This window comes from Myxine glutinosa, chromosome 1, assembly GCF_964187855.1.
Source record: "Myxine glutinosa chromosome 1, kmMyxGlut1.1, whole genome shotgun sequence".
Classification (NCBI taxonomy): Eukaryota; Metazoa; Chordata; class Myxini; order Myxiniformes; family Myxinidae; genus Myxine; species Myxine glutinosa.
Window position 1 is genome coordinate 216,751,691 of NC_136261.1, and position 17,455 is coordinate 216,769,145.

At 44.0% G+C, this 17,455-nt stretch overlaps 1 protein-coding gene across 1 annotated transcript in view; it reads left to right on the forward strand.

Moving 5' to 3' along the window:
• MRAS (muscle RAS oncogene homolog) overlaps positions 1–17,455 on the forward strand; it is an 84,272-nt gene that overhangs the window by 53,980 nt on the left and 12,837 nt on the right. The window contains exon 6 of the mRNA XM_068126421.2: positions 9,214–9,293. Within this exon, the coding sequence (XP_067982522.1) occupies positions 9,214–9,293 (80 nt within the window). The remainder of the gene's footprint in view (positions 1–9,213; positions 9,294–17,455) is intronic.

The window sequence follows — 17,455 nt, forward strand, 5'->3', positions numbered from 1 at the left end:
ACACATTCTTCAGGTCAATATATGGAAAATGCCCCCTCAACCTGTTAGATAATGGCCCACTTTCATTTTTAATGGTCTTAATGTGTTCCTTGCCCCCAAAAACCTAGGGATATACACCAAGATCATCAAATTTGAGTTGATAGTTACATAGTTATGATCATTAAGAGGTTTCGGCGGCCATCTTGGACGCCATCTTGAAAAAAACACTTTTCCGGGGGTCCTACTTTGGTAAACTTTTAGTATGTTATAAAGTACACTAAACCCTATAGTGGGGCGGCTTAGCCCAAATATTCAAAAGAATTGTGCATTTTGTGATACAAGCACCAAATTTGGCACAAATGTACAGTAATATGTTGCGAACATTTTCAGATATTGGGCCACTTGAAATTCTCTCTTTATGTCCGCCATATTGGATTTCAAAATGGCCGCCACTTGAAATCTACATTTGCTATTATCTCTGGACGTAATGCAGCTATTGACTTGATTCTGGTATCTAAATGTATGTTTTTGGGGGCAAGGAATCCAATGGTACCAATTTCAACTTAATATTATCTATCACAGTCTGTTATATAATTTTATTTGGAAATTATCTAGGCAAATATTGGATTCAACACAATACTTTGAAAAGAATGTCTTAGTTCTGTACTTCACTTCCCACTTCCACTTCCCCACTTCCAATATACATAGGGATGATGCTGCATGCTCATACACGCAAGAAGGAATTGGTCGACAGACTGTCACACCTTGGCCTGAGCATCTCCTATGATAGAGTGCTCCAGCTCTCAGCACAGATGGGCAACAGTGTCTGCCAACAGTTTCACAGAGAACGAGTGGTCTGCCCTCCGAAGATGCATGGCAAAGTGTTTACAACTGCCGCTGTAGACAACATAGATCACAACCCCAGTGCAACAACATCAAAGGACTCCTTCCATGGTACCGCTATCTCCCTCATACAACATCCTTCTTGCACTGGTGAAGGAGTGGATCGGAGTATCGTCATTGTTGGAGGATCTGGGGATGCACGGTCCAAGACAATCGCCCCCTTGCCGCACTACTACACTGATGTACCCCCTGTCACTAGCAGCATCAAGAAGTCGCCTGTCCCAGCTGCTAAAGTGGCGTCATTGACCAGAGGAGACTTCAAACAGCAGACTGATGAAGAATACCAATGGCTAGGCAATGCAAAGCGAGTCCTGGAAGACAACACTGGTACAGTGGACAATGACAACACATCTTGGGCTGCATTTCATGCCAGCCGACAGCCACCAGATGCTCGAGTCATCTGCCCCACGTCGCTGCTTCCACTCTTCCTGGAGAGTGCCCACACAGTGGCCATGATCCGGCACTCAATGGACGTCGTGAAGAATGCTGTGGAACACCTGAATCCTGGACAGACACCAGTGGTCACCGTTGATCAGCCACTGTTTGCTTTGGCCAAGCAGATACAGTGGAAGTGGCCAGAGAGCTATGGTGAAGACCAGATAGTGGTGATGTTTGGTGGCCTCCACATAGAGATGGCGGCACTGAGGACACTGGGGGACTGGCTGAAAGGGAGTGGTTGGGTGCAAGCACTTGTGCAAGCCGAGATTGCGACAGCAGGGACAGCAGACTCATTCCTGCGAGCATCCCATGTCTTGCGCACAAGAAGAGCACATCAAGTGACTGCAGCAGCACTGTACATCCTGCAACACCGTGCCTACAACCACTACTGTCTGGGAGAAACCAGGGATGCAGAGGACCTTCCGGAGTTTGAAGACTGGTGTTGCCAGAGAGGAGAAGACATCCCCCAGTTTCACTACTGGGCAACCGTGCTGGAACTAGAACTGTTGGTTCTAGTGTATGTGCGTTCTCTCAGGCAGGGATCGTTAATGATGTACCTCGATGCTCTGACAGAGCTGGTCCCCTGGTTCCATGCACTGGATCACACCCACTATGCTAGGTGGATACCAGTGCACCTGAAGGACATGGCCGAACTCACCATCAAACACCCAGATGTAGCCAGGAAATTCAGGGAAAGCCACTTCACCGTTCAGAAAACACAGAGGGTGTTCTCTTCAATCCCGATTGACCAGGCACATGAGCAGAATAATGCCTGCATCAAAGGAGACGGTGGAGCAGTTGGGCTCACTGACAACCCTAGTGCCCTACGTCGCTGGATGGTTGCGGGACCAGAAGTTTCCAGGGTGATCGAAGAATTCCAGGATGGGAACCAACACTGGAGACGGCAAACAGCAGACACACGTCATCATGATCAGACGCCAAGTGTACAGGCCTCATTTGTGAAAGATGTTCGCTCTCTCGTCGGTGTCATAGAGGAGATGGGCAACCCATTCGAGGAGGAGAGTCAGGATGTAGTCAAACTGGACACAAAGGAGATCGCAGATCCTGCTGCTGTGGAGACTGTGATGAATGCCAAGAGGATTGGCCAAGAGCAGTTCGAGGCTTTCACCAGAGAGTGTCTGTTGGACAGAACAAAGGCAGTGGACGCACCCATTCCTCGTAACAAGCTGAAGGTGTTCAGCACTTCCACTCCAAGAAGCCAGAGCAAAGGTCAGCAACAGCTCGCCTCCATCAAGAATGACCGTGAACTCTTCGCACGCCTGTACATTGGCTGCCAGACGAGGGATGGAAACCTTGAGGAGTTCTTTTGTCACGAGAATCAGGCATGTCCTCCTGCATTGTCTGATGGTGGAAGCCTCTGCACTGGTACCAAGAGTGATCTCCTCACATGCTTGGAAGAAGTCTCCGACGCAAAGACAGAGACTCCTGTCACGACCTGTATTGTGCTTGATGGAGCAGCCATCGTCCAGATGCTGAAGCCGGCTGCATCAAAGACCTTTGAAGAGTATGCACAACAGATCTTCATCCCATATATGTCCACGAAGCTGCAAACAGTGTCACGCCTGGATCTGGTCTGGGATACTTACCTTGCTGATTCACTGAAAGGTAGTACACGTGCAAAGCGGGGACAAGGTGTGCGGAGACGTGTGGTGGCTGCCGCAGCCATACCAGGAAACTGGCAGAACTTCCTATGAGTGGACAGCAATAAGACCGAGCTGTTCAGGTTCCTCTCAGCAGCTCTCATGGAATGGTTTGACCAGGAGGACAAGCAACTCGTCATTACTGATGGAGAGGCAGTGCTCAGCAAGCCACTACTGCCAGATCTGACCTCACTCGCCCCATGTAACCATGAAGAGGCTGACAGTCGGATGTTGCTGCATGCATCTCACGCAGTCCAGCATGGACACCATGCAATACTCATCCGGACTGTAGACACCGATGTTGTGGTGCTGGCAGTGTCCCTGGCACAGGAGTTGCAACCAGAAGACAAACTGTGGCTGGCATTCGGAACAGGCCAGAGTTTCCGATACCTAGCAGCACACGAAATAGCAGCTGGATTGGGACGAGAGAAGGCTCGTGCACTGCCAATGTTCCACGCTCTAACTGGATGCGACACTGTGTCTAGTTTTCATAGACATGGCAAGAACTCTGCGTGGGCAGTCTGGACGGTACTGCCAGAACTCACTGAGGCGCTGCTGCTGCTGTCCTCTGCACCTCGTGACATACCAGACGATGCAATGCGCATCATCGAGAGGTTCGTGATCCTGTTGTATGATCGAACCAGCAAATGCACAGACATTGACAAGGCCAGGAGGAAACTCTTCGCAAGGAAGAACAATGTGCAGCTCATCCCTCCAACGAAGGCAGCTCTGGAGGAACATGTCAAGAGGGCAGTGTATCAAGGTGGACATGTGTGGGGTCAGATACTGCTGCCAGCACCAGAGCTCCCTCCACCAACCAACTGGGGTTGGTCAAGGACTGGAGAAGGACAGTACACACCTTACTGGACCAGGCTAACTGAGGCAGCTCACAGCTGCATTGAGCTGGTTTCTTGCAAGTGCAAGAAAGGGTGTGTGAGGCGCTGCAAGTGCAAAAAGGCTGCCCTTCAGTGCACAGCCCTCTGTGTGTGTGAAGGGGACTGCACATGACGATGAGTCAACAACATACATGTACTTGTGGCAATGCTGAACTTGTTAACATGACACTGTTTATGTACACGTATCTTCAGTACCAGTATATACCTAGCCTCAGATACCAGTACACCTAGCCTCAAATACTAGACCATGTAGCATGTCAGTATTATACCTAAGACATTTACAGAACTAAGACATTCTTTTCAAAGTATTGTGTTGAATCCAATATTTGCCTAGATAATTTCCAAATAAAATTATATAACAGACTGTGATAGATAATATTAAGTTGAAATTGGTACCATTGGATTCCTTGCCCCCAAAAACATACATTTAGATACCAGAATCAAGTCAATAGCTGCATTACGTCCAGAGATAATAGCAAATGTAGATTTCAAGTGGCGGCCATTTTGAAATCCAATATGGCGGACATAAAGAGAGAATTTCAAGTGGCCCAATATCTGAAAATGTTCGCAACATATTAATGTACATTTGTGCCAAATTTGGTGCTTGTATCACAAAATGCACAACAGGTTTGCTATGCTGCTACACTACTACCAGAATCGGTTGAGAAACCTTTTGTAGCAATTTTTTGGGGGTTGAGGGGGTATTTTCCATATATCGACCTTACTAGTGCGTGAATTTGAGCACTAAAGGCAACATCTTGTTAACGATCGAGAAGCTAAGCGTACTCGGTGTGTGGAGTTTTGGCTTTGAAGACGACGAGCTCTCACCGTTTGCGATGGACCAAACGAGCGGTAAACATGGCGACGTTGTTTCGTTCATTACCCTGCCTGAGGAGAGGGTATTGCATTTGAGTTTGTCTGTCTGTATGTCTGTTTGTCTGTCTGTCTGTCTGTCTGTTTGTCTGTCTCTGTATGTCTGTTTGTCTGTCTGTTTGTTTGTCTGTTTGTCTTTGTTTGTTTGTCTGTTTGTTTGTTTGTTTGTCTGTTTATCTGTTTGTTTGTCTGTTTAACTGTTTGTTTCTCTGTTTGTCTGTTTGTTTGTCTGTTTGTCTGTTTGTCTGTTTGTTTGTCTGTTTATCTGTTTGTTTGTCTGTTTATTTGTTTGTTTATCTGTTTATCTGTTTGTTTGTCTGTTTATCTGTTTGTTTGTCTGTTTATCTGTTTGTTTGTCTGTTTATCTGTTTGTTTGTCTGTTTATCTGTGTTTGTCTGTTTATCTGTTTGTTTGTCTGTTTATCTGTTTGTTTGTCAGTTTATCTGTTTGTTTGTCTGTTTATCTGTTTGTTTGTCTGTTTATCTGTTTGTTTGTCTGTTTATCTGTTTGTTTGTCTGTTTATCTGTTTGTTTGTCTGTTTATCTGTTTGTCTGTTTATCTGTTTGTTTGTCTGTTTATCTGTTTGTTTGTCTGTTTATCTGTTTGTTTGTCTGTTTATCTGTGTTTGTCTGTTTATCTGTTTGTTTGTCTGTTTATCTGTTTGTTTGTCTGTTTATCTGTTTGTTTGTCTGTTTATCTGTTTGTTTGTCTGTTTATCTGTTTGTTTGTCTGTTTGTCTGTTTATCTGTTTGTTTGTCTGTTTATCTGTTTATCTGTTTGTTTGTGTCTGTTTATCCGCACAGACTAAATATGATTTTCTGCAACCGTTGGTCCGATTGACAGGAAATTTTCACCATCGGTGCAACTCCACCTGTAGAATTTTTTAAAATGATGATTATGACGTCATAGGTCACGTGGTTTGGCCGCCATCTTGGAAAAACTGCAAAACTTTGTACCTCTATGTCTCCGACAGCGCTGAATAGAAAAAATTGAGACATGGCTCATTGTAAAGAACTCTCCATGGGGAATAAAATGTTAATGATGATGTCATCGGTGCCTCCATTATGATGTCATAATTTGGCAAGTACAAAACGTCATCTGATCAAGATTAAATTTCTTGAGCATAATCTAGGAATAAATTAGTGTAGGAAAAAAAAATGATGACGTCATTGGTCACGTGGTTCGGCCGCCATATTTGTTTCAACACAAAAGCCTTAAAAACCACTGAAAATACATCCTGGCGAGGGTTTGCAATCTCTGATTGCTCTTTTTTTTCTTTTTCTTTTTTCTTTTTTTTTTTTTTACATTTTTGCACACCATGGGATTGCTTGGCAATTATTATTTGTGAAGTTCAACATCAAAGTTGGTCTTTAATGGCCACTATTATCCCACCTTGTGGGGTCGGCCGCGAGAAGCTTAGCCCAAGTCATTCAAGGGCCGGCTGGCGAGGCCTGACATTCACCTAGTTAGTTCGCCTCACCATGGTACTGCCATACTCGCCTATTCTTTGCGAAGGACACCATAGGATCTTTAACGTTCACCAACCCATGCTGGCAGACAGGACCCCCAGTTTAACGTCCATCCGAGGAACGGCACATACATTGATGAATCACCCTGCCTGAAACACCAGGATGACCGTTTATAGCTGGGTCGGTATTCGAACCCAGGCTGGACAGCTTAGAGGCGAGTGTGTGTACCTCTAGACCATCTTGTCAGCCCGTGAAGTTCAACATCAAAGGAGTAATTTTAAATGCACAAAGAGTGAAGATCGTCATATATGACTTTCATTCACAAATGGTGTGTTCCGTTAGCGAGCAGCTTGTTTAGTGTGTTCCGTTAGCAATCAGCTTGCTATCGCTTGCCAAGCCAGACGTTCCGTATCAACTGCTTTGCAAACTGCTCATCCAGTTACTCGGCAAAGGAGCAAAGTGATTTCGTCCAGGTAAAATAAGGTTTGACTTCAAACAACTTGCAACAGAATTATGAAATAAAGAGTACGAACACACGTGTAACTCTATGGCTATTCCGTTTGTTTTTATGTGGATTGTTATTGCATGCTACTTGGTTCTCAAGGCACAAATTACATTAGTTACCCCCATTATTAACCCCTTGCAACTACAGACGAATCAGCCTGCTCCCAATAATCAGCAAGGTCATGAAATCGATCATCGCTTCTGACATCAAATCCTTCCTCTTCTCCAATGGCTTGATCTCGGATCATCAATTTGTATTCAGACCAGGTCATTCTACTCTGGAAATGCTGCTTCTGCTGTCTCAACAAAGGTTGGAGGTCCTCAATGCCAAACAGGAAATCAGAGCTGTCTCCCTTGACATATCTTGTGTATTCGATACGGTCTGGCACCCTGCCCTGCTCACCAAACTCTCCTCGTATGGTATCCATGGAAACCTCCACGCAGACTTCCTTTCTGGTCGTAGTCAACTTGTGGACCTTAATGGAATTCTCTCATCTCCCTTTCCTGTTTAGGCTGGAGTTCCCCAAGGTAGTGTTCTGGGCCCTGTGCTTTTTCTGATCTTCATAAATGATCTCTCCGACTTTCTGGAAAATCCTCTATCTCTTTGCTGATGACTCCACTCTCTGCCGCTCCATATCTCAACCCTAAAATTGGCAGGAAGCTGCCTCTTCACTCTCTGCAGACCTGGACAATATCACAAACTGGTCAAACAAGTGGAACATGTCTTTCAATCCTGACAAATCTCACACTCACTTTTTCTCTCAGAAAAGATCATATGGACAACCCTCCCATCTACTTTCTGAACAATCCTCTTGAAGAAGTTCTGTCACTCAAGCTTTTAGGTCTCTATCTGCCATGATCTTTCTTGGGAAAACCACATTTCCAAGCTTGCCTCCAAAGCCAGTCGCCGACTGGGCATCCTCCGTTGTGCGAAGTCCTTTCTGGGCACTTCTGAGCTCCTCACCACATACAAAGCTTTCACCCACAACTCAATGGAGTACTGCTCTGGGCTGGTGCCCTGCCTCACACCTAGCTCGGCTTCACGCGGTTGAAACCAAAGCATTTGGAATCTCCAGCGAAGAAGCTGATTCTGATGGCCTTTCTCTTTCTCACAGCAGGCAGGTAGGTGGTCTTTCTGTCTTCTACCGACTCCTCTCTGGCCTTGCCCTCCCTGCTCTGTCTGTGCACTGTCCCTCAAATATTCCTGCAGGACGCACACGATCTGCCAGTAACCTTCTTCTGGTGAAACTGTCAAAATCAAGACACTCTGCTCACCTTCACTCCTTCATTCCTCTTTTCTCCCGCCTCCGGAACAAACTCCCACACTCTCTTCAATCCCTCTCCTCCTTCCAAGTCTTTAAAACAGCTGTTCACCACCATCTCTTATCTTCCCCCATCCAAAACCTTGATCTTTTCTACCCCCGTTAAAACACCCCAAATCCACCTCTTTCAATCCCCAACTTCTTTCGTGAAATTCCTAGAAGTGTTCATTTGCTTTATACCGTGTACCCCTCCCTCCTCCCCCATCCCTCCCCCTTCCACAGATCTACCGACGTCCCTGTTCCCTTCTGTTGTTGTGCTTGTGTGCTTCCCTCTCTCTCGCCCTCTTGTCTCCCGCTCCCTTCATTGCATGTTTTGTGTGTCTGTGCATGTTTTCATGTTCAATGTGTTAGCTCTTACACGAACGAGCCTTGATTCTGTATACAAAAAAAAAAAAATTGTACTTGGTCCGAAACGGGGCTTATGGATTTTGTCTCATGCATCCGTGTGTCCTCAACCATATCTCGGAGATCATGTATGGCCAATTTTGTTCATACTTGGCACGCAGACAATACATGACGGTATACATATGCACATCATTTTGTTTCGCGATGTGATCAAAGATGGCCGACTGGTGGCCATTTTAGTTGTAAAAAAAACCCCGATGTTAAACACATCCTCAACCATTTCTCAGACATGCATTTACCGATGTTGTTCAAACTTGACACACAGATAAAATGAATTATGTGTTACATATGCTGTATGCAAGATGGTCATTTTTATCGAGATCAGATCCAGGATGGCTGACTGGCAGCCATTTTGTTGCTTAAATGTGTGTCCAACAATTTATCGGTCATGCATGATCCGATTTTCTTCAAACCTGGCAAAAAACACAATACATGAGTAATACATATGCAGAAGATTTTGTTTTGCAATTCGACCAAATACGGCTGAATGATGGCCTTTAACTCCATACAGCAAAATTACTAAAACCATGGCGGGGGCTATGACATTTTATGTCTTTTTCCTCTTTTTTTATATTATCATGATATCGTGATAATCGTGATAATAAGGTCCATTATCGTGATATAGGTTTTTCCATTATCGCCCAGGCCTACTTTAGACACAACCAGTTCTCTGAAAACTATATGATCATGGATGATGAAAAAACCTAAATGACCGGCCAGAGTTCAATATGTCACTGCATCATGCTTTCAATCTGTTTTGCAGATTCTCTACATTGAGACCAGTGCCAAAGACCCCCCTCTCAATGTTGATAAAGCCTTTCATGATTTGGTGCGTGTCATCAGGTATGGATGTTGGCAGCTGATCTTCACTATGCTTAGATCCTTAGAGTTCTCCTTTTCCTCTTCGATTATTTCGTATTTTCTTTATTGGTTCTCACTTGCTTTTAAGCTGTATGAAATTGGCATTGTGACCGAAATAATTTTTCCAAAGCACCCTTCTTTGAGCAAAATTGCTGTGGCATTGTCAAGAGAAAAGCAATATTCACTGAACAAAACCCTTAAAACAAACTATCATCTCACCCAACTCTGCCATGCTGTTCAGCTTTTTAATGATCGTAGAGATGGTGGAATTTGTGCTGAGCTCTCTCATGGCCACTAGGTGGTAACTATGTATCAACTGTTGGTGGCAGGTGGTGAGGGAGGGTGGACACAAAATTGAGAGTATTGATAAAAAGTGGGATGACAGAGAGAGGAGGTTGGGGGAAGTGTGTGAGGAATGAGGAAATGAGATTTGCAGAAGATGGGAATAAAGGGAAAGAATGAAGGGACATAAGTGGTACATTATGGGTAGTGGGACAGTCGGAAGTATGCCATATTTGCAAATGTAATAAATGGAGGATGTTTCATCAAGAGTGTCGTTTTGTGTTTGAAAGTGGTCCATGCAGTGGAATGTTGACGAGCCCCTTTCACTGTATATTATAGAATGCCTGTCAACATCAAATCATGTGACTTACGATTGTTTTATATAAGATGTGGTCAAAAGGTTATTTGCTGGTGAGGAAGGGGGATGGATGACAGGGATGGAATGATGACAAGGTTGAAGGGATGGGATGGGCGAGGGGGCGCAGTGGGTTGAAATGGCCTAAACTAGAGGATATGTAAAAAAAATAAATAATTGCGTCTTGTATTTACCTCAAAATTATTCTATTTTTAAAAAAACGATTTTTCTACTCGAGGGTAATTGAAAGAATGTCTCAAAACCTGATTTGGTGATAGATTTCAACATAGTCCGAAGAAATCATAAAATATCGTAGGCTTGTGGATAATCTGGAATTTTGAACTTGCTGCTCGGCAATCCTGTTCTTGATCAACTTGTGATGTCAGGTTAGGTAAACATCTCTCACGAGGTTAATGTATTTCTCCTTAGTTTTTGTTTTTGTGGAACACCTTACCATTGGTAATGATTACATCCTACATTCAGTTGTACATTTGGCTGTAGAAATGCTGAAGGGTATTGTTGGTCAACTATATTTGAAAGTTGTCCAACTACATTTTAAAGCACCTATTTGATCTCTCACCTCCACCTTTCAAGTTTTTTTTTTAATTGAAATACTTTTTGCATAATATCTCACGAAAAAGAAATTCTGCTTGAGGATCACATTGAAACACCAATTGAACTGATAACCAAAGTATTATGGTTCAGTCTACTGTGGGATCTGAAACTGTGAACATGAAAACAACAACTTCCCATAGTCAGTGGAACTATTCGGTTTTCATTTTAACTTAGTTTTTTGGGAACAACTCGCAGTCCATTTAAATTGTGGCATACAGAACCAGCTTTCAGGAAATGTGCAGTTCCAGCAGTTCCTGGTTCTGGCATACAACGGTGAACCAGCAAAGCATTTGGTGCACAGCAGCACACAATGTACTCCATTTACTAACCTTGGATGATGTAATATTGCTGCATGATGTCATGGCATTGTTGTTGTTCTGTGGCCCTACCACCCGCTCATATCCCACATTATCCTATCACCTGTCCTCGATTGGTATATCAGCTAGATGAGTGGCTCTTCCAGCACCATTCTATCATGAGATTATTGATATATGACCCTCCCAGCTCCCATCCTGTCAAATGATATCCCTCGTCCTTGATGGGTACATCTGCTAGTTCTACATCAAATTGTCTTTACAGCTTGTGCTGGGGTACTGAATATGGCCATTTTATTGTATACAGTCAAAGGTCCTGGAAGAGTTAGAATACAAAAACAGAACATAGTTAACACAGTTGAAGGGGAGCACATCAACACAGGGTATAGTGACACAGCAGAGGGTAACTTGGAGGAAGAATGGGTGGGTGAGGGGAATTATGACGGCAAGGGGAGGGGATAGAAGACACTGGGTGAAAAAACTAGATACAAGTTCAACCATAGCAAAAAAAGGCAACTTAAAGAAGAAGAAGAAGAAGAAGAAGAAGAAGGAACGACTGGGGATTAAATGGCAATACAACAAATAACGAAAAATTGGGTGGTGGAAAAAAGGAGAAACCGATATGCAGAATGAGTGTGTGAGATTTGTTGGGGTTGAAAGATATTTGAAGTGTTGGACCAGCTTCTGATACTACCAAGATCTGTAGAGAGGGAAGAGACTGCTGCTTAATCTATCGGAAAGATGAGATGCAACAGCAGAGGGTGGAGTATTTTGCAAAAAGATAAGGAGGGTTGTCCAGAGATTCAGAAAGATTGTTGATGAAGAACAGGACTGGGCCTCTTATGCAGAGATGGGGCGAGGGAATGTGGGTATGTGTTAAAGGGGAACGTGAGGTGGGGGTGGGGAGGAGGTATTTGGGGACCCCGGGCATGCAGGAAATTGTGGTGAGGGGCAATGGCATCAAGCCAGTTACCACTATAACCCCACTTGCACTCATTACAAAACGGGTTTGTTTTGAGAATTCCAAAGTCAGAAAGAGGAAGACTGACATCAGACATGGTGAAAAGGATGATTGAGGGCACAAAGAAAGACAGAATGTGTATTTGTATGAACACAATTTGTATGAAAGACAGTGTATGAACATGATGGGAGTCGGGGTGTGCATTTGCAAGGGATCCAAGGATGAAACAAAGGAAGGGATGAAGAGGAAACAGTATGGGAGAAAGGAAATGGGACTCTAGGAAGATTAAGCATAAAAGTTCAATATAAAATATTTGAATTGACATACTGATGGGAGGAGGAAGAACAAAATAAATAGTTTCGAGACTGAATGACATTGGGGTTAAGCTCTTAATGAGTGAGCCTGAATAACAATTAAAAGTGAAGTGTGAAAAAAGTGACATAACGAGTGAAATTGGTAAGCAAGGAGTCTGAGGAAGCAGACGTGCCAAATACATGGACAACCAAGAATGAAACGGACAAACTGTTGTAGAGGGTATAAGGAAGGAGTGAGAGTAAAGGTAGGAATAGAGATGAGAGAGAGACGAATTGGTTTGTGAGTCAGGGGAAAAATATTGTTGCGTTGCCCAGCGATTAAGACCACTGGGTGACGAATGACCGGTCGTTTTTACTCCTGAGGCGGCAGCCCAAAAATTGGTGGTACTTTTTGGTGCACGCAGGACGGAAGGCAGCGAGGTGCTTGCCTGAACAGAACACACGGGTTTATTCCCGAACCCACAAAACATGCAAACATGACCAGGAAATTCAACAAATAAGATTTAATGACAATAAATCAAGAAAGGAAAAGATCGAAGTAAATGTTGGGATAAAACCTATAATTCCTACTGTGAGACGTCTCCACTCAATCACAAATTCAGCACACGGGGGAAAGATAATGAAAATAAAGTAAAATCCCTTTAGCTGGCCGGCACCCAGCTTTGGTCCAAAATGCCTTTAGGGGCTTGATGGTCGCAGCAGCCGGTGTAGCCACTGGCACGGGAAGCGCTCCAACAATGGCGCCGGCGCCATGCATCGAAGATGCCCAGGCGTGAGCCAGCAGTCAAAACGGCCCTTACTCGCTTCCATCACCAAGCGCAACGCGGTTCCCAGCTCCCCCGAAGAGCACCACAGTCCAACAACACCTCCTCCTCCGACTTCACAAAAGCTCCGAAAGCTTTCCTCACAAGCGCACACGAGCCAGAAGCAGCCGAGCCACCCGAGAGAGACAAAAGACGTGCTGTTCTTCTTCCCTCCCTTACCTCCAAAGCACACAACTCCATGACCCAGCCAAACAAACAATGGCTAACATCCTGTTCAAGCACACAAGCAAAATCGGACCAGCACGAACAAAGAAAAATGGCGCAGCTTTGTTGTTCGTACCAAGAGACAAAAGCGACCAATAGAGTGACTCTTCTTCTTCCTGCTCGAAGCTTCGTGATGACGTCATACAGTCAAATGGTCGAGCTCTGTCGAATCACCCCACGGTCTTGCTTGACCAATGACAAACTTTGAGGCGTGGCCTGCGGGTTTTGCTCTTCCACGCCCCCCCCCCCCCCCCGTACCACTCTGGGGGCTTGGCCTTTTTCCTCACTCGATTAGTGGGGGGAGGGGGGAGGGAGGGGTTGCCGAAACGCTCTGCCTGCCTGCAGGGTATGATTGTTGTTTAATGGATGGTTTTATGGCTGGCCTTGTTGTAATTGTAATAACACAGGGAAAAACCACCGGAGGCAATCAAATACTGGGGGGAAACGAATCTTAACCCCTATCTAATTACCATAGCTTCACCCCTCGTATGAGCACATGTAAACAACTTAAGCTCCAGTTTCCCTGTTTCATACAATTGAGATGTCTCCTACTCGTCCACAGTCCATGATATACCTATACAATCCTATCTGTACTATGGTATTTCATCATCTACTCCCACAAACGTAACAATATGTAGGCGTAACCTGCCGAGGCAGACACATAAGATCAAAGTAACTAAACAGGCATGCAAAAGACACGATCATTAGCACACGTTACAAACAACAATTAATGGCAACAGAGACAAATCTGGAATGGTTTACTTTGCTTTGGAAGCAGGTCACTCTGAGAAGAGAACAAAAGTTACCACCACCAGAAACTGGAAGTCATGAGATTCGTACATTGTTAAATGTCTCGTGTCTATTTCTGTCCATTTGTTTGTTCTTGGTTTATTTATGTGTTGCAACATGGAGTCTGTAGAGTGTAGATGCTTCTGATAATTTCCTCGCATTATGTGATCTCAGGAACCCAAATTAATATCCCTGAAATATGACTTTATATTTATCACCAATGAAGATTTGTAATTCTCTTCAGATGAAGGCTTTGACTTATTTTGAGTAAAAATGAAATACTGTATGTAAACCTATAGGGTTCTCCTCTCCATGTTTATTTTTCATTGCATCATACGATGCTCCACCCAGCGGCAGCTCCACCTTGGAATTTTCTATTCATTCCAGATCAAGTGGCTAACATTTCTCACTATGTGTACATTGCTAAACATAATAACATTATAAAACATATATAAATGTTGTAATAAGATGAACTTGAAGAAGATTGAGGTAATATGGGTCAGACATCAAAGGAACTGAACATCAGTTTAGAGAGGAAGAATATCTGACCAGAAAGAAGATTTTTGTAGGTAGAACGAAATCAGGATGGTAGTTGAGAGGCTGATGGTAGTTGGAGGATACAGGAAGGTGCATCTGTATGGAGGAAAGTGGAGGGGACTTGTGCATGGTAGACAGGAAAATATTGAGGAAATTGAAAGGAAAAGTTCTGGGGTCTTGTGTAATAGAGTCTTATACAGTTCATACTTCTGGGAAAAGTTCTGTGGCCAGCCTTCCTATATGGTCTGGAGACAGTGGCACTGACAGAGAAACAACAGAGGCTGCAGGTCTGTAAGAACAACTGGGTCAGGAGGATTGCAGGAGTGAAGATGGTGGATAGAAGGATGGACGAACTGAGGGAGATAATCAATGTGAGGATGAGCTTGAAAGGGAGATTGATATAGGCTGAGGTGAGCTGGCTGGCTGAGGTGGGCTAGGTACCGGGTGCTGATGGAGGAAGAGAGATTGCCAAAGAAAGCAAAGTGGTTGAGGGAGCAAGGTGGAAGGAAAAGAGGTAAACCTTGACAGAGATGGGAAGATTGTGTGAGGAGGGATGTCGGTGAGGTGGGTGAAGCAGGTTGGTACCATTCGCCCTCACCCCATTTGGTGGAGAAGGAGGAGGACATCATATAGAAATGAGATTTTTGAGGACAGACAGACAGATATGGTGAGGCAGTTTTGTGTCTGTCCGTCACGCTACGTCATTACGTCTATGATGTCATTACGGGGTACGACGCTTGAACAGCTGGTTCAGTCAATGACGTAATTCGATCATGAAGACATACCAGAGCAAGATGACCAGGAAACATTGATAGGTTACGAGATGTGTTCACAAGGAGCCCAAATAAGTCGATCAGACAAGCAGTAAGGGAGTGGAATCGGTTGTCGTGCAATTCAGGCAATTTTGAAGAAGGACTTGGTATGGAAAGCACACAATCCTCATTGTGTTCAGCAGATGTTTTCAGATCATTGTGACAATAGAATGGGGTTTTGTGAACATTTCCTTCAGTGTATCCAGGTGTGTTCTGTCCAGGTGTGTTCCATAACAATGTCTGATGTGGCTGTTTTCCATATTGGTGATTTTGTCAACAGGCAAGGCTGCCATTACTGGTCAGGGCATGCTCCAAAAACGAGAGTTGAATGCAGCTAAAGTCAGCCAAAATGGCTTGTAGTCAGGGCCCTTTTGGTTCAAATTCTTCCAAAAGCATCAAATTTGGCGCAGATGTTGCCCATGCCATACTCTTTCGATTTTTGACGGGCGCCAAGGGCGGTATGATCCGGGGACCATACCGGTCCATCCCGCCATGTCACCTGACCTATGACGTCATAATTAGGATATGCATCCAATCACATGGCGTACTATAAGTGGTCAAAGTTCAAAATGAATCGATCGAAAAATGAAGGCAGGGATCCATTTTTAAGGTTTTCATAAAATCCAATATGGCCGCCAGGTCACATGACCTATGACGTCATATTTATGACATGTATACAATCGTGTATACATGAACCCGGATCATGATCGCACAAAAATTAAACACAAGGATATGGCATACAGTTCATAAAACATCAAAATCCGTACCTTTGTAATTAGACTGATGAACTGCATATGCCTGAAAATTTGGAAATAGACATGTAAATATTTCCTCTAATTGTCAAAAATAAGGTCAGAGTTCGATTCCCCAACCCAGAAACATAAAATGGTGAACCTCGCGTAAATCTTGACAAAAAACTCAAAAACCGACATGTTTGACTCAAAAATGACCTTTAAGATGACCTTGAGGGTTGACCTTGACCTCGAATCATCAAAATAACATCATAATTGGATTCCTCGACCTCGAAAACCCCTGAAAAGTGGTATCATACATGATTCCAACCCTTTTGGTTATTTAACTGATTTTCCTTTAATCCGGGTGGCGGCCATTTAGTATTTCGCCAATATGGGGCCCCCGGGGGGGGGGGGGGCGCCGGTCTTGGCGCCCGTCAAAAATCGAAAGAGTATGGCATGGGCAACATCTGGGCCAAATTTGGTGCTTTTGGAAGAATTTGAACCAAACGGCCCCAAAATATCCCTAAGGGCCCTGACTATTGTTTGATGTGGTATGACTTCAACCCACCTCATTGGACCTCACATCCTCTGTGATTCAATTAACAGACAGAGATACTTTGAAATGCTTCAAATCTTTCCTCTTCCAAAAATCCAGCAATGGGACAACACAGATGAAACGATTTTTTTTTTCGAAATTTAAGATGGTGCCCCTCTGCACGTTCTGATTTAAGTTCACAATTGATTGGTTACCCACTTTCCACACAGATGATGTTTGGCAATGAGGACAGGTGGAGTGACCATCTGGGAGTGCAAATTTAACCCTGTGTGATTCTATACAGTGCCTTCAGAAAGTATTCACACCCCTTGACTTTTTTCACATTTTGTGGTGTTACAGTCCGAATTTAAAATGGATTAAATTGAGATTTTTTTGTCACTGGTCTACACGTAATACTCCATAATGACAAAGTGGAAATTTCTTTTTAGAATTTATTACAAAATAATTTAAAATGAAATACAGAAATATCTAATTTACATAAATATTCAACCCCCTGGGTCAATACTTCGTAGAGGCGCCTTTGGCAGTGCTTACAGCTTCGAGTCTTCTTGGGTATGTCTGTATCAGCTTTGCACATTTGGATTTGGGGAGCTTCTCTCATTCTTCCTTGCAGATTTGCTCAAGCACTGTCAAGTTGGATGGAGAGTGTTGGTAAACATCTTGGTCTTTCCACAGATTCTCAAGTCTGGGCTCTGGCTGGGCCACTCAAGGGCTTTGGCATTCTTGGTCTGAAACCATTCCAGTGTTGCTTTGGCTGTATGTTCGGGGTCATTGTCCTGTTGGAACATAAATCTTTGCTGCAGTCGAAGGACGTTTGCACTCTGAAGCAGGTTCTCCTCAAGGATTT